At 35.1% G+C, this 18,527-nt stretch overlaps 2 protein-coding genes across 4 annotated transcripts in view; both read left to right on the plus strand.

The window, feature by feature from the left end:
- The window catches only part of LOC142343148 (peptidyl-prolyl cis-trans isomerase-like), a 615,561-nt gene that overhangs the window by 316,253 nt on the left and 280,781 nt on the right, over positions 1–18,527 (plus strand). The window lies entirely within an intron of this gene.
- LOC142343143 (palmitoyltransferase ZDHHC9-like) overlaps positions 1–18,527 on the plus strand; it is a 64,515-nt gene that overhangs the window by 43,911 nt on the left and 2,077 nt on the right. Inside the window, exons 6-9 of one of the 2 annotated variants that reach the window (XM_075394835.1) lie at positions 2,755–2,861; positions 3,476–3,557; positions 12,427–12,498; positions 13,237–13,442. In XM_075394835.1, coding sequence (XP_075250950.1) covers positions 2,755–2,861; positions 3,476–3,557; positions 12,427–12,498; positions 13,237–13,442 — 467 coding nt within the window. The remainder of the gene's footprint in view (positions 1–2,754; positions 2,862–3,475; positions 3,558–12,426; positions 12,499–13,236; positions 13,443–18,527) is intronic. The other variant, XM_075394836.1, reaches the window with a different exon arrangement.

Raw genomic sequence — 18,527 nt, forward strand, 5'->3', positions numbered from 1 at the left:
TTGGTTTCGTGGCCATTTAGCCTAATTATCGACTGTTTTCATTGGTTGCTACAAGGAAAAGTTTTTCTAATTAATATGTTTTGTTCTTAGCTGAGTTTTTTGGTTTTCAGAAAATACACGCGTCTTGTTTTGCCCTTTTTTCTTGTGCATTTTCTTGTCTTTTAAATTAGTTTCAGTTTTCACTAGCCTCAACTTGGTTATGTGCCAGAAGTGATTTGAATTAATCTGTTTAGTACAAAGAAGCCGGTTTCTGACTGAGACTATTTGTTTTCAATAATACAATATTTTTGAATTTTAGTTTTAGGTTAGTTTTTTATCATTGGGTCACATTGATGACTGTTCTCATCCGTTGCTATTGAAGCTTAAATGAATTTGTTGAATCCATTGAGTTCACAGCAGTGGTTTCTTTGAACTTGACGCTATCAGTATTCAAACATGCTTTTGTGGCCTCGTTTGTCCTCAATTAAGTTCTCCAGCTGGACTTCTAGTGCGACATTGTCCATTTAAAGGCGACGTTTGGCTGATGTTTAATAGACGCCGTCCGCCTCTCAACGGCTATTATTTAGGCGCTCTCCTTTTTTTTTAATTCGCTTTACCTTTTCATCGGGTTTTTCGTTTTACATAAATCACGATTTTAATCAAAGTTCATTAAAGCGATTGCTACTGGCATTAGTATTATGCGTATTAGCCTTCAGTTCAAAAGCTGAATTAAGTGCAATTTTAGAATCTAACCGAATATGCAGGATTTACACACCAAATAAAAACTTTGACAGAAAAATTCTGTCAATTTCTATCTCTTAATTTTTTTTCTTTTATTAGCCGCACAGCGATAGCTGGCGCTATTATTGGCCTTCTCTTGTTTTTTTAATTTTCGTTGTCAAGATTTTTGTTACGACCATATGACGTCAGAACCACTTCAAATCTGCATTTTGTTCATTTTTCCTTGCAATTTCAACTGAAAGTGCGTGCATGACGTCATTTTTCGCTCTTAGTGGAGCGAGTTTTTTTGTTCATTTGCGTGATTAAATTTTTGGTCACACTTGACTTACCTCACTCACAAAAATGACTTCCTCACTTTGAAATTGACTTTCATTTACTTTAATTGAAAGAGAAAAGGTCAAGTGGGTGCGTCTCACTCTAAATGAAGGTTATTAGAGCTCCTAATAGAGGCAGCAAAAACTCATACAGATTTTAATCAAAATATAGCGTATCAGCCTTCAATGAAAAGACGAATTTTTTGGTCTGTCTTTTTTACTGTTTTTTTTAGACTGCAGATCTACGAAGCTTTTGCGGCTATTGTCTGGCAATCTGCCAGCTATGTTTCTGTTTCAATCCCAATGCGCGTCAAGTGGATCAAAGGTGGCTACTTTCGGGCAATTTGCCGGCTATGTTCTTATTAATAGCCTCACAGCGATAGCTGGGGCTATTATTGACCTTCTCTTGGTTTTTTTTTTATTTCGTCATGATTTTTGTTACGACCATATGACTTCACAGCCACTTTTTGTTCATTCGTTCATGCAATTTCAACTGAATTGCATGTGTGACGTCATTTTTCGCTCTTAGTGGAGCGAGTTTTTTTGTTCATGCGCGTGATTAAATTTTTGCTCACACTTGACTTACCTCACTCTCAGAAATGACTTCCTCACTTTGAAATTGACTTTTTTTACTTTAATTCAAGTAGATAAGTTGAAGTGCAAAAACTTATACAGATTTTAAATCAATATATAACACATCAGCCTTCAATCAAAAGACAAATTTTTGGTCTGTCTTTTTACTGTTTTTTTAGACTGCAGATCTACAAAACTATTGCGGCTATTTTCTGGCAATCTGTCAGATATGTTTGCTTCAATCCCAATGCGCGTCACGCGGATCAACGGCAGCTTTTTGTCGGGAAATTTGACGGCTATGTTCTTATTTTTTCTCAGTTGTTTCTGAAAGGTTTGTGAATCTTTAAATCTTGTCTGTTCTTTGTCTGTTTTTAACCTAATGGAATAAGAATAATAGTATATTGATAAGATTTTTTATGACTTCTCAAGTTCTCTGGTATGCTCTGGTTATGGCTTTTAGCAATTAGTTATGTGCTTGTTCTTACTGTTAAGTCACTGATTTTCAGAAAGATTTTTAAACCAGATTTCTAGATTTCTGTTTTTTGCTTTCTTTTTGACTTCTTAATTGTTTTCAGATTTGTTTTTTTTTTGCAATTAAGATCGCGCGCTTTGTTGACATGTCAAAAATTGATGTTGCTGGAAAATTTTTGGTGTTTAGCTCATTAGTTAATTAATTTTTTGGACTATGTTTCAGGACTTGTCTTGCTCTCTATATTACGCTTATAGTACTCGAATTTAAAGGCTGAATTCGTCATATATTGCGAATGTAATGAAATTGTGGACCAAGTCAGAACACTTTTCAGGCTTTCGTCAATTTCACACTCGCGCACACACACACACACACACACACATTCCACTCGTAACCCCGGACACTCGCGCGCCCTACCCTCACTCAACCCCCCCCCCCCCCCCATTAGGAGCTAAAGCTAGCCTCCCTAAGCCGCAGCTAGCTACAGACGAATCCAACCGCTCGCCATTCGTTTGAGATTAATTCACCCGCCGTTAGTCGGTGAATTTTTTCAATCCCAACGACGGCAGTGGGATCAACGCCGGCTCTGCTTAAAGTTGCGTGTCTTTTTCACAGAAAGACCTCAAACTAGTGGAGTAGATTTTATGATGATGAGTGGATGTTGTGTTGTATGTTTAGATCAAGAGTGCTTGGACGCGGAAGAAGGATGGACAGGGGAACCCCTATGGGCCAGGGGGTCTCATATCAAACTGCTGTGCCACTCTCTGTGCACCTATGTCTCCTAGGTACACGCACCAACTTATACAGAGAATGTTACATGCCTGGTTTTTACACAATTCGTATGCTCATGAGTTATTTTGCTTCACTTCAGTTCAGAAAGCGTATCAATCAGCAATTGAATCGACTGCAGAAGTTGTTGCGAACTAACGGCTATTTTACGAAAATTGTCCGTCTATTTTCATTTTAACTGCAATCTTTAAAAAGAAACTGACATCTTTAGCTACCTTTCTTAAAAAGAACACATTTTCGTGAAGTATATACGAAGAAAATATAATGGAAAGGCAGTGTAATCAAATCAAGTGTTGCACAAACACCTCTTAAAAATAGAATGATTCGTGCCATTCAGATTGCTTCTGGTTTTGGGACAACCTAATTGTTAGATCGGAATAATTTGTTTTCGCGAAGTATGTAACGACTATCTATTTCTCGGTTATCTTGTCTATTTTAACATTTGATAGTAGCCGATGAATTTCCAAATATGTTCAGACCTGTACAAATATGAAGTAGGCAGGAGATCTACAAAGATGGAGTGTGACTCAATGTATTATTTCCTTTTCAGCGCAAATTTATGTAATTTTGACATCAATTGTCAACTGTGCAAGGGTTGTCAATTGTTTAGTCTTCTGCAGCTGAGGAGTACAATTACACAGGAGCAGATCAACGAATACGAGGCAGACAAGAGAGAAGGACAGAGAGCCGCTGTAAGTTTCTTTTACCCAACAAATTATTAATAGCCGCCCTCATCTTCTCAGCCGGCTATTATAGCGCTCCTATTTTTTTACAATTCAAAGAATTTGAATTGTATGGGTGCGCTGTGTTTTTTTAAGATGTGTTCACACATTTTTCAATTACTTTGATCTTTCAAAACGGGATAAACAGGTAAAGCCCAGCGGGCATTCCGTTTCATTAGAAGCCCAAAGTAGGCTTTAGTACTCCTTCAAGTGCTTATAGTGGTGCAGCTGCTGGGCTGGCCTTAATTTAAGGTTAAAAGGTCATTTTTAGGAGTTTTTGGGCTCATAATGGTGCAATTTTTCATGTTTTTAATTGCTCTCAAGCGAAGTTTGTAGCAATTATATTAGTCCTGTCGGTCTTTTTTTATGCGATTTTTCGCTTGACCAATTTTCGTCTGACGCTTTTGACTTTTCGTCCTCAAAAACGGGATAAACAGGTAGCGCCCAGCGGGCATTATGTGCTCTTAGAGCCTTTCAGGTCTGTTTCAGCTCAAACTGTCTTGGAGACTTATACTTATGGTGTAAAGGGCGGTTCTTAGAGGTTGACACCCCCCCCCCCCCTTTGTTGACCCCCCACCCCCACTATTGGCTCCACCCCCCCCCCCCCCCCCCCCCCACCCAGTGCTGCCCCCATCAGCCCCCGGAGTTTTTTGTTTGATTAGCCTTAGGTTGAAGTTTTTAAATGTTGATGAAAGCATTTTGCGAGAAAATTGGTTGTTATGACCATTTTATGAGCTATATGTTTTGGTACTAAAAACACAAACACGCAAAATGATACTAAGTTTTGTAATTTTTTTCAGGTTTTTTTCATATTTTTTATTAATTTTTTTTTTCATATTTTTTGACATTTATTGTCATTATTCAAGTTGTTTGAGACCCAGGGGCCCGAAAACCTAATCAGGGTTTGGATAATAAGTTACTGAAAAATTTTTTGTGCCATGAATAGGTTTCAACTTTTGAATATCACAAATTTTAGCAATTTTTTTTGACAAAATTAGCATTTCAGGTTTCTGTCGATTTTTCAGTTTTTCCAGGTTCAGGGACCAGTCAATCTACTTAAGGTTTGTTAATAGGGCACCGCATAGTTTCTAGTAAAATGGAATGGTTTTTGACATTTAGATGTCTCGAATTTTAGAATTTTTTTGATAAAATCTGCAATTTTTTTAAGGTTTCCTAAAGTTTTTGTCAGTTTTTGATATTCGTCCATTCTCGAGTGCAAATAAACCATATTCCACGTTCTGATAATACATTACTGCTTGGTTTTTAGTTTCAATTGATTTGTTTTCAACAAATGAACCTCTCGACTTTTAGAAGTTTTTTTTTTGATAAAATTTGCAATTTTTAAGTTTTTTTTGAAACATTTTTTTTATGCCTCAGTAGCCAGGTAACCTCATCCAGGGTTTGATAGTATGTTTTTAAATAGTTTTTAGGGGGCAATTGAATGGCTTTCAGCATTTTAATAGAACGAATTTCTATTTTTTGAAGTTATTGCAAAAATTATTGCCTATCGATATATGAGCCAATGAGTTTTTTAAAGCTTGGAGTTGGGTTACTGGATAGCCTCTAGGGACACAGAAATGAATCTGAAGATATTTGTATCACAATTTTCAGCAACATCTTATAATTTGCAATGGATTTCTTTTCTTAAATTTTTTGGTCATTTTCGAGTTAATGGATCTTCGAGTGCCAATGAATATTTTTCAGGTCTTGCAGATATATACTGGACCGATTTCAGAAACAAAAATTGTTCTTGAACATATTTTTGAAATAGGTATTTTTAAAGGTAAAAAAATTGCCTCAGGTTTAAAAGCTTCAAGAGTTTTAGCAATGAGTATAATTTTGTTTAGTTTTGATTCTTTTAGTTTCTCAATTTTTTGGGTGATTTTGTTTTTAATCTGGCTGGCATTGTTCGATTGATCTGCTGGTCAGGTAGAGTACGTGTGAGTTTTTCATTCAATTCCTTGAATTGTATTTCAGGACTTGTCCTGCTATGTTTTTTTACTTTGTCGAACATTTTTTCGCTTTACCATTTTGCCGCTTTTTCGACATTTTGCGTGAAATCTTTTTGACTTCTCTAGGCTAGTTTCTCTCTTCTCTCATTCTGCTAGAAATGAATTTGAACATCAGTTGCTCAGCAAAGCAATTCAAAATGAACAGAGTCAGTATAAAAAATTGAAGTCAGAAATAGAAACGGGATAAAGCCCAATTTTAGATGCCCGCTATTTGAACGTCGTTCCTATAAGTCTTATTTACCATCTCTAATGCTTATTGTTATTGATAGTAGCCCCTGTGGCCTCTCTCTAAGAAACAGAAGTATGTTCAACTACGAAATGCCATCAAAATAAATCGGACTTAAAAAATGTTTTTGTACAAAAATCTTTTTTTTTTTCAATATCTTCTATTTTTTCAATCCCAATCATGCTCATTGGAATCAACGGCGGCTATTTTCGGGCAATCTATTTGCGGCTATGTTTCCGGGTATGTTTAAATATCTTTACAAAAATTTCTACTTTTTTAAATTTTTAAACAGTTATCCTTATATAGTTATAATTTTTAGTTATAATTATAGTTATAATTTTTAAAAAGTTTCCTTTACCCAACAAATTATTAAATATCTTTACAAAAAATTCAACGTGGAGTTGACAGCGTTCCATAATTCTATGTCACACGATGGTTGCAGTTCTTGTTAAATTACTCTATAACGAATAAAATTAGGAAGAATTTAAATAGCCATGGAGTGATAGGCTGAGTTAGTATATAAACTCGCTAAGGCTAGAGTAAGATCTCACGTTTCTCAGCACGAAGATGTGTTATTTGCCCATTTGATCCAAGGAATTGGAATCTTGTCTAAGAGGTTATTTCATACTAAAATTATAGTTTTAAGGTTGTTTTGATAGCGTTTCGAAGGTTTTTTCGCAATTAAAGGAAGTTTCTCCGGTTTTAAGGCTTTTTCAGCGATTGCTGACCTGTTATTGTATTGCCTTTTACTAACAATTTTTTTCAATTGTCATTGAATGTAAGCTTAATGATCGTGGTCATTTTCTATTACAACATAAATACAGGTTCTTCGGTACCGAATAAATTTTTTGAATTTCGTTGTACATAAGTCACGATTTTCACGACTTCAGACTTACTTCACTCACTGTTTCAACTGAATGAATTTTAATTTCTTTCACGTATTGAAATACGTAATTTAGGGAATACGGTCAAAGAACAAAATCAGGAGAAACGATAAACAAATAAAGCCCGGTCATTAAGTCAGAATGCATTAGGTTATCAAAGTTCATTAAAGCGATTGCGAGCTGGCATTAGTATTACGCTTAAGATCCTTTAGTTTAGAAAGCTTGAAGTGTGATTTTAGACTGTAATCGAATATGCAGAGTTTACTCACCAAAGAAGAACACTTTGACACTGAGAATTCAGTCAGTTTCTATCTTTTATTGCAATCCAAGAATTGAATTGCATTGGTGCTCTGTCTTTTTTATTTTGGTCAGATGTTTTCACACCTTTTTTCGTGACTTTGAGCTTTCAAAACCGGATAAACAGTTAAAGCTCCGCGGGCATCAATTTTCATTAATGGCCATTGGACGCGTTTAGTTGTTCTTCAAGTGCTTAGAGTGATGAAGTTGCTGGGAAGGCCGTACTTTAAGGATAAATGGTCATATTTAGGAGTTTTAGGCCCAAAATGTTGCAATTTTTTTGTTTTCTCGTCATTTTTCAAAATTTTTTTGGACCAGTCTAAAATTGGGTTTTGTAAAAGTTCATAAAGGTCTTTTGCGAGACGTAATTACTTTTCATGACCATTCAAAGCGCTATATGTTTTGATACTCCACAAACATAAACACGCAATTTTTACTTTTTTCTCAAGTTTTTTTTTTAAAAATTGTTGTTGTTTTCTTTGTTTTTTCAGCCCTAGGTGTCAAGGGGCCTCCTCGGGGGTTTGGCAATAGGTTACCCAAGAGTTTCTAGGGGTAATGGGATGGTTCTCAACATTTTAACATCTTGAATTTTACCAATTTTTTTATAAAACTTGTTTAAAATTTTTCAACTTTCATCTTCATTTAGGTTTTTTTTAATTTTTAAACGGTTATCATTATTTAGGTTTTTCTAGCACAAGGAGGCAAAAAACCTCCTCATGGGTTCAATCATAGGTTACTGTAAATTTTTCAGCCATGAATTGTTTTCAGCATTTTAATATCACAATTTATAGCAATTTTTTTAAAAACTTGTTTCGGAATTTTTTTCATTTTATTTTTTCTCAAGGACTACGGAATCTCCTTTCGGGTTTGATAATAGGTGTTTGCATGGTTTCTGGTGGCAATGAAATGAATTTTAACATTTTAATGTCCCGAACTTAGCAATTTTTTGATAGAATTCGCAATTTTCAAGTTTTTCTAAAATTTTTCTTGTTGTTTTTTTTGGCCTAAGCGGCCAGGCACCTTCAGTTATGGTTCTATAGTATGCTACTGCATGCTTGCTAGGGTCAGTTGATTGATTTTCAAATTTTCGTTATCATGAATTTTTACAATGTTTTGATGAAATTTGTTTTTTTAATTTTCTAAAAATTATCTTGTTCCGAATTTATCGATATTTTTGAGCCTGTGAAACTATTTAAGGCTTGCTGTATGGATACTGAATAGACTCCGGAGACAATGAAATTGTTCTGAAGATATTGATTTTGCAAATTTTGCAAGATTTTGTTAAGTTTGGAATTGTTTATAAATTTTTTGTCATTTTCTGAGCTTAGAAATCGTTGCTGATAAACAAAGTTTTTTTCTGGTTTTGCTGAAGGTTTCCTTGACAGAAATCCAGGACAAAAAAATTGTTCTGAACTTTTTTACCGAATAATTTAAAAACTTTAAATTTTATACTTAATTTTCTTAGGCATTTGACATATTTCTCGAGTTTATCTATCTTTAGTTGCAAATAGATCTCTTTCCAGGGTTTTGCGTAAATGAGTATATTGATTTGTATCGTATTTGGTTTTCTGGGTAAAAGCTTCAGTAAAAGCTTCAAGAATTTTAGCAATGATTATTTTTTGTTAGTGTTTCAATATTTTAGTTTCTCTGTGCTTGCTCAATTGATCTTTTGGTCAGGTACATTCTGTTTTCCATTCAATTCTTTGGATTATTTTTCAGGATTTGTCCTTCTGTTTTCTTTTTTTGTTTCAAACCCAATGTACATCAAATGGGTCAGCGGCGGCTATTTTCCGACAATTTGCCGGCTATGTTACAATTTTCTGTTACGCTATATTGACTGAATAGGGTTCAAGGTGTCACCCCAGTTTTTAATTTGCAAATTTTTAATTGCAATTTTATTATGATTTTTCTGATAAATAATTTTGACTATACTGCGGCGCGATGTGTTTTGACTAGAAAAAGATTTATGGTGGCTTCTTACATGAATGCATTTCATGACTTGAGTGATTTTGAAACTGGAAATATTGCACGTTAAAACTATGTTTAGTTCAAACTTCTGAACAGAGTGGAAAAGAAAAGAGACGAGAGAACTTTTAATTGCTCGCGAATGAAGTTTGAGTTAGCTAAATGTCTTTTTCTGCAAAATTGATGTTTGACGTTTTTGCTGTTGAGAGCAGCTAATAGAGGCAGCAAAAGCTTACACAGATTTTTAATCAAAATATAACTTATCAGCTTCGTTTTACATAAATCACGATTTTAATCAAAGTTCATTAAAGCGATTGCTACTGGCATTAGTATTATGCGTATTAGTCTTCAGTTCAAAAGCTGAATTCAGTGTAATTTTAGAATCTAACCGAATATGCAGGATTTACACACCAAATAAAAACTTTGACAGAAAAATTCTGTCAATTTCTATCTCTTAATTTTTTTCTTTTATTAGCCGCACAGCGATAGCTGGCGCTATTATTGGCCTTCTCTTGTGTTTTTAATTTTCGTTGTCAAGATTTTTGTTACGACCATATGACGTCAGAACCACTTCAAATATGCATTTTGTTCATTTTTCCTTGCAATTTCAACTGAAAGTGCGTGCATGATGTCATTTTTCGCTCTTAGTGGAGCGAGTTTTTTGTTCATTTGCGTGATTAAATTTTTGGTCACACTTGACTTACCTCACTCACAAAAATGACTTCCTCATTTTTAAATTGACTTTTATTTACTTAAATTCAAAGAGATAAGGTCAAATGGGTGTGTGTCACTCTAAATGAGGGCTATTTGAGATCAGCTAATAGAGGCAACAATAATTTATACAGATTTTTAATCAAAATATAACAGATCAGCCTTCAATGAAAAGACGAATTTTTTGGTCTGTCTTTTTTACTGTTTTTTTAGACTGCCGATATACGAATCTATTGCGGCTATCTTCTGGCAATCTGCCAGCTATGTTATTTTCAATTGTTTCTGAAAGGTTTGTGAATCTTTAAATCTTGTCTGTTCTTTGTCTGTTTTTAACCTAATGGAATAATAATAATAGTATAATGATAAGATTTTTTATGACTTCTCAAGTTTTCTGTTATTCTCTGGTTATGGGTTTTAGAGGTTAGTAATGTGTTTGTTCTTACTGTTAAGTCACTGATTTTCAATTGAATTTTTTTAACCAGATTTCTCATTTTTTTACTTTTTGACTTGTTAATTGTTTTCAGATATGTTTTTTTTGCATTTAAGATCGCGAGCTTTGTTGACATGTCAAAAATTAATGTTGCTAGAAAATTTTTGGTGTTTAGCTCATTAATTAATTAATTTTTTGGACTATGTTTCAGGACTTGTCTTGCTCTCTATATTACACTTATAGTACTCGAATCTAAAGGCTGAATTCGCCATATATTGCGAATGTAATGAAATTGTAGACCAACTCAGAACACTTTTGAGGCTGTCGTCAATTTCAAGCTCGCACACACACACACGCGCGTTCCACTCGTAACCCCGGACACTCGCGCGCCCTACCCTCACTCAAACCCCCACCCCCATTAGGAGCTAAAACTAGCCTCTTTATGCCGCAGCTAGCTACTCACGAATCCAACCGCTCGCCAATCGTTTGAGATTAGTTTTAGGTTAGTTTTTCTTATCATTGAGTCACATTGACGACTGTTGTCATCGGTTGCTATTGAAGCGTAAATGGATTTGTTGAATTGATTGAGTTCACAGCAGTGGTTTCTTTGAATTTGACGCTATCAGTATTCCAAAATGTTTTTGTGGCCTCGTTTGTCGTCAATTAAGTACTCCAGTTGGCCTTCTAGTGAGACATTTCCCATTTAATGGCAACGTTTGGCTCATTTTAATTTGCCGCCGTCCTCCTCATTGGCTATTGTTTAGGAACTCTCATTTTTTAATTCGCTTTACCTTTTCATCACGTTTTTCGTTTTATATAAATCACGATTTTCACGCTAGACTTCTGACTCACTTCGCTCACTGTTTCAACTGAATGGATTTTGAATTCTTTCACGTATTGAATTACGTAATGTAATAAATACGGTCAAAGTCAAGAGACCAAAATCAAAAGAAATGGGATAAACATATAAAGCACTTTCATTAGGTCATAATGCCTTAGGTTATCAGAGTTCATTAAAGCTATTGCTAGCTGGCATTAGTATTATGCCTATTAGCCTTCAGTTTAAAAGCTGAATTAAGTGTAATTTTAGAATGTAAGCGAATATGCAGAGTTTACACACCAAATGAGAACACTTTGACACTTTGAAAAATTCTGTCATTTTCTACCTTTTAATTTTTTATAGCCCCCCCCCACCCCGCTGCCCCCCCTCCACCCCACTGTTGCCCAACATTTTAACATCACGAATTTTAGCATTTTCTGACAAAAGATGCAAATTTTTTCGTTCTCTACTTTTTTTTTCATTATTCACCTCTTACCAGACGCAGGGGCCGGAAAATGTCCTTAGAAGTTTGATAATAAGTTACTGAAAAATTTTAATGTCAAGTTTAAACGTTTTTTGAAAATTTTTGTCAGTTTTTATGTCTCTAACCTCAAGAGCCGAGAAACCCCCTCTAGGGTTTGAAAATGTGTTTCTTTATAGTTTCTTATTGTAATGGAATGCTTTTCAAGGTTTTAATATCAGCAATTTTTAAAAAATATTTGCATTTCAAGTTTTTTCATCTTTTTGAATTTATCTTTCATTTCCGGCACCAGTGTCCTGGAGACCTCCTACAAGGTTTGATGATAAGCTGAAGCATGGTTTCTAGAGTTAATTGAATGGTTATCAACGTTTTTTTGACTCCAGCTTTAGCAATTTTTTGATAAAATTTTTGTCAAATTTTCAGTTTTTCGGAAAATTTTGATGTTCCAAGTTTATGGATATTCATGAGCCAGTGAAACTATTTAAAGCTTGAAATAGGGATACTGGATAGTCTCTTGAGACAATGAAATGTTTTTGAAGAATTTAATATCTTTAATTTTTGCAAGATTTTGGTAAAATTTGCCATTGTTTGAATCAAATTTTTTGAATATTTTTGTCGTTTTCCGAGTTTAACGATCATTACTGGCTAAGGAAGCTTATCAAGGCTGTCAGTTGGTTTAAAAATTAGTTTTGAACGTTTGCACTGCGAAAGCTGGAAGCTTTTCTTTTAAATTTTGCAAATTTTTAAAATATCAGTTTTTTATTTACTAACAAGGCTAGAAAACTGAAAGTTGCAGAGTCGAATCAAGCCAACGCTAGCCTCACTAAACCGTGGCTAGCTACTGACGAAGTCAACCGCTCGCCGGTCGTTTGTCGATTATGTTTTAATTATTGTAATATGCGTTATTATTGTAATTATTGTTTTAATTATTGTAATTATTGTAATCTCATGTAATATGCGGATCAGTAAAAAATTTATTGTTTTTTTGTCAATTCAAGTATTGTTATTTTAAGCTTTATTCCCTCAACATGGACGGTTCTCTTGCTCCTCAATTTAAGACGGTGATAAAGAATCCGTGGTTGAATGTAAGTCCTTTTAACATGTCTTCTGTTTTGTGAATTAAATTGCCAACACGAAATGTTTTGCTGGTATTTAATGGAATTGGTTGCTCTCATTTGGGCCCTTTTTGCTCTTTTTTAAACCTTTTCTTGTGTGACCGATTTAATGGAAGGAGTTATACCGAGTTGCAAATTTTTGAAGCTTGTAGTCACTGGAGTTCACGATACATCTGAGTTTCTGAAGGAGCTCATAGTATTTGGTGCAATTTTGAGATATGATATTAGATTAATGAGGCTACCCTCTCGAAGCGTAAGTTGGCTCCTACTAATACTCACCGCGCACGTCGTTAGAGGTTTTCGTAGTTATGGGTCTGCGCACTTTGAGGGTGGGTGGATGGTTGATTACCCGAAATTATTCACCTGGTTAATACTTGCCTATTTATGTAATAAACTGCCTGGGGGCTTTTATTTGAGGGCCTCAATGGTTGAGAGTCCGAAGTTGCAATCCTAGTAAAGTTTTGTGTTATCAGGAACCGCATCAAACCAAATGGGAGAAATTTAGGAGCTGTCACCTTGGTGCAGTTTATGACCACCAGTTGAAAATTTTGATGTGTTACGTACCAGGTTTCTGTTTTATGGGGGGGGGGGGGGGGGGTCGAGCTTGAAATAATTTCTCTCTGACGTAATTAATTTTAATTTATTGGCCATGTCTAGTTGCTTAACTTAATGTTTTCTTCTTTTGTTTCATATCTAATGTATATGTAGGATATCTACTCGGAGTATTACCCAGCCTACGAGACAAACAAGCCCTACCCAGTGCAACCCCCGTCGTACAACAATCTAAACAACGGAGTACCATCTTCCTCCTCCACGTCCCACGCACAACAGCCTCCTCCTCCCCCGCCTCCGATTGTGACAACAGCCCCTAACAACAACATGCCAGCCACGAGGACAGCCACAAGTACTCATGGGTTCGTACTTCGTTCTCATTAGATAATTGCTATATTAATAGGTTTTATCAAACTATTTGACATGTGTCGAATTTTTGACATATGTGAGATCGTGAAAAATTTAATGGCCCGAGGTGTAACGGTAGCTTCCCGCTATCGTTAAATTCGGTTAAGATTTTCAATAAGTGGTGCTTAAAGATTTTGCGATTGATTGAGTGAATCGAAAAGTTCTGGACGTTATTAATTGCTCTCAAACGAAGTTTGTAGCAATTATATTAGTCCTGTCGATCTTTTTTTAATGCGATTTTTTGCTTGACCGATTTTTGTCTGACGCTTTTGACTTTTTGTCCTCAAAAACGGGATAAAGAGGTAGCGCCCAGAGGGCATTAATTGCTATAGCCTTTCAGCTCAAACTGTTTTGGAGACTTATACTTATGGTGTGAAGAGCGGTTCTTAGAGGTTGAAGACACCCCGACTGTTGACCCCCCCCCCTTTGCCCCCACCCCAATGTTGCCCGCTCCCTCCCCATCAACCACCCGACGCTGGGACCCGAAAACGTCCTTAAGGGTTTGATAATAAGTTACTGAAAAAATTTTATTTGCCATGGAATGGCTTTCAATTTTTAATTGCTCTTGAACGAAGTTAATGGCAATTATTGTAAACGTGTGTCTTTTTATGCCAATTTTTCGCTTGACAATTTTGCGCTTTTCTTCTAGAACATTCTTTGACTTCTAAAATGACTTTTTTACGCTTTCGTTCATCATTTTAGAGTGATCTCTATGCTCTCACTCCGAAGTAAAGCTTGTTGCTAATATATAATCGGTTCCAGTATAGGAAAAATAGGTGACTCATAGCTCAGTCGTAAGTGCGGGTGCCTGTGGATCGGGAGGTCAATGGTTCGAATCCCGTTGGGCTAAAGGTTTTTTGCGCCCATAAAGAAAGATTGATTTAGGCTACAGACCCTGAATTAAATTGCCTTACCTGTCGTTCAAAAGCAATTCTTCCGATATTTGTCGTTTTGTTTTTTTTGACAGTTTTTAGCAATTTTTGGATAAAACTTGAATTATTTTTAATAGCCGCTCAGTGATAGCTGGGGTTTTTATTGGCCTTCTCTTGGTTTTTTTTGTTACGCGATTTTTTTACGACCATATGACGTCACGACCACTTCAAATCTGTTTTTTGTTCATTCGTTCATGCAATTTTAACGGAAGTGCGTGCGTAACGTCCCTTTTCGCTCTTAGTGGAGCGAGTTTTTTTTGTTGATTTGTGTGATTAAATTTTTGGTCACACTTGACTTACCTCACTCACAAAAATGACTTCCTCACTTTGAAATTGACTTTCATTTACTTTAATTGAAAGAGAAAAGGTCAAGTGGGTGCGTCTCACTCTAAATGAAGGTTATTAGAGCTCCTAATAGAGGCAGCAAAAACTCATACAGATTTTAATCAAAATATAACGTATCAGCCTTCAATGAAAAGACGAATTTTTTGGTCTGTCTTTTTTACTGTTTTTTGAGACTGCATATCCACGAAACTATTGCGGCTATTTTCTGGCAATCTGCCAGCTATGTTTGTTTTTTGAAAATTTTTTTCGGTTTTTACGTTTCTCCAGCCTCAAAAGCCGAGGGACCTCCTCTAGGGTTTTACAATAGGTTACTGTATAATTTCTAAGTGTTATGGAATGTTTTTCAAGATTTCAACACCACGAACTTTAGCATTTTTTTTACAAAGCTTGCATTTTTTTTCGCCCTTTATGTCATTATTAAGGTTCTTCAATCTAACAGAAAATCTCCATTAGGGTTTGATAAAAAGTTACTGGAAAATATTTCGCCATGGATTAGTTTTCAATCTTTATTATCACAAATTTTAGCAGTTTTTAAAGTTTTTACTGGAAATTTTTTTTGAGTTTTTAGGTCTTTCCAGCCTCAAGAGCCACATTACCTTCTCTAGGGTTTGATTATAGGTTACTGCATAGCTTCTATTGTTTGGAATGTTTTCCAAGTTTTTAATATCAGCAATTTTTAAAAATTACTCAATTTTTTCAAGTTTTTTTTAAACTTTTGGAATTTTTATCATTTTTCCCGCAGAAGGCTCCTAGGGTCCTCCATAAAGGTTTGATAATACACTGTTGCATATTTTTTAGAGTTAATGAAATGCTGATCATTATTTTAATGACTCGAGCTATAGCATTTTTTCGATAAAGTTTAATTTTTTTTAGTTTTTGGAAAATTGGTATCATGCTCCAAGTTTATGTGTCTTTATGAGCCATTGAAACTATTTAAAGCTTAAAATAGAGATACTAGATAGTCTCTTGAGAAAGTGAAATTGTTTTGAAAATTTTAATATCTTGATTTTTAGCAAGATTTTGTTACAATTTGCGGTTGTTTTCAAAATTCTGGAATATTTGTCCTTTTCTGAGTTTAACGATCATAACTGGCCAACGACGCTTTTCAAGTCTTGCAGATGGATAACTTGACATAACTCAAAAGACAAAAATAGTTTTGAACATTTTTACTGCAAAATCTGGAAGCTTTTCTTTGAAATTTTGCAATATCTTGCAAATTTTTAAAATATCAGTTTTTGTTTTTTTTACTAACAAATCTAGAAAACTAAAAGCTGCAGAGTCGAATCAAGCTAAAGCTAGCCTCACTAAACCGTGGCTAGTTACTGACGAAGCCAACCGCTCGCCGGTCGTTTGAGAGCAATTCGCCCGACGTTAGTCGGTTATGTTTTTCCAAATTCTGAATTGAGAAATGATGGCCTGGAAGGCGATGGTGAGGCTGTTATTGTTCTCATCGTGGTTTTTACAAACCAAGGTTGAGTATTGGTTTTCTATCGGTTTTTATGACTCAAAGGTTGTGATGATCTTAGGTGCTTTGTTCAATCTGTTAATTGTCTTTGAGACATGCAAAAGTCAATCCCGTACGTCAAAACAATTGAAATCAATCTGCTGAACAAAAGTGAATAGAAGATTGGAAAAACAGAGAAAGTGAGAGAAGTGTTTCAAAAAAATTATTGCTCAAAAAATTTTTGAGCATTTCAAAGCAGTTTCAGATTTAGCTTTGTTGGTTGAAGTGTTTTTTTCAAATGCTTTAACTAGCAACTGCTCGTTTGAAGGCATTTTGATGCGGATTTTAGAATTTTAGGCGGCTTTTGAGCTATTTTTGTCATTCTGCCTTTGGACGCATATTCGCAGTTGTTGAATCCGTTGTCAATTTTCTATAGTCTTCGATGGGTTTTTGTTAAAGTTTTTTAGTTGCCACCGTCAGCCTCTCAACGGCTATTATTTGGGCGCTCTCCTCATTGTTTTTAAATTCGCTTTTTCTTTTGATCACGTTTTTTGTATTACATAAGTTACGATTTTCACTCTTGACTGACTTACCTAACTCTTTTATTCAACTGAATCACTTTCAAATTCTTTCACGCCTTGAAATACGTATGGTAGTGAATACGGTCAAAGTCAAAAGGGCAAAAGAAACGGAAAAACATGTAAAGCCCGGTCATTAAGTCATATTGCATTAGGTTATCAAAGTTCATTATTGCAATTGCTAGCTGGCAAGTTTCAAGTCTGTTACGTGATTAGTTTTTGATCGAACGTTACTTACCTCACTCAATGAACTGACTTCTTCACTTTAAAACTTAGGTTTTATTTGAATTAGTTTAAGGTCAAGGGAACTCATATGTGTAATAAAGGAACCTAATGAAAAGGCATCTGCGCAATGAATTTTAACAAGCTTTATTTATTTATCGCTGAATGTTTTTTACAAAGCTTTTTGAGCGGCGTCGATAACTTTTTCAAATTATATCTCTATCTGTTTCTATCTCTATTATACGACACACAAGTCTATTCTTTTGCAGCTGATCCGGCAATATGCCGGCTATGTTTTACAATTTCTGAAGTAAGTTATATTGTAGCCCTTTCTATCATTTTAAAAACCATTTTTCAAATATGAGTTGTCAATTGATAAGCTAGTAAACTCGTCGACTCGAAATGGTCCATTTTAACCCTACTGTCGCAAATACAGTTCGTTTGTATTTGAGGTGTCAGAAATAATATAGATTATATGATTCTTGTATTAATGGTTCTATTGACTCGAGTGGGTACAGTTTGGCTTTTGATATGAAAGTTATGTGCAAGTCTAATTTTTCAAGTCTAGCTCTCTCTGCTGTTAATAAAATTTTTGTAGAATAATAGACGTATTTTTTTTCTTTGTTTGTTATTAATATTCAGTACAATTTCGTCAAAGAATGTTGTTCTCTTTTGCTTATTAGGATTATATTTTCCAATAAGTTGAGAAACGTTGGTTGTTAAAAACCGTTTTGACCCTAGGGCTCTGAATTATAGCCGTAAAAAAGTTTCAAGTTTTCGGGGGAAGGTTTTTAGGCTGTAAAAACGATGCTCCACTTTATTTTGTTGTTCCCTAATGCAGCACGTCAATTTTGTTAAACAGAATAACCGTTCTTTGTCAGGACTGAGAAACAATGTGTCATCATGTCTGCTTAATCATTTTTCCATATTAACAAAATGTACGATTCGGTCTGAGATCGAGATCATGTAATCAAGTATGCAGTTATTCGTTTTTGCGATGAAGACTTTGAGCATTATCATAGTTTTAGCTAATGTATTTCCCTAATGGAGCTAACTTAATAGACTGTGTAGGTTAGAATAGGCCTTGGGTGTTTTCAATGTCACCAGTGTTCAATAATAGTTCCGAAGTAAATCAGGTTACCAAAACTATTTCCCTAATGATCGTTAAACATGAAATAAAAGTCTTTGCTTGTGGAGGGGACTTTAACGCTCTCTCAAAGCTTTTTTAAATCTTATGATCCTCAAGGGAAACTTTTGCTACTGTTTACGACTCAAGTCAGGAGGCCAGTGGTAGACTAAATACATGTATGTTGTTTACTGGATTGACTAAAAGAGAACACTAATCCTCTTTGTGACAAACAATTTTTTTAATAGTTCATTTTTGTTTGGGATTAGGCTGTAATAGGGTTTATTGCGATGATAAACATTTTGATGCATGGGGGGGGGGATTTTTTGCTGCCGTCCTGCCTTAAAAGAAGCTCTTTGAGGGAATGCTACTATTGGATGTTACTAGATGCG

The sequence above is a fragment of the Convolutriloba macropyga genome, chromosome 7, assembly GCF_964194025.1.
Source record: "Convolutriloba macropyga chromosome 7, txConMacr16.3, whole genome shotgun sequence".
Taxonomy (NCBI): Eukaryota; Metazoa; Xenacoelomorpha; order Acoela; family Convolutidae; genus Convolutriloba; species Convolutriloba macropyga.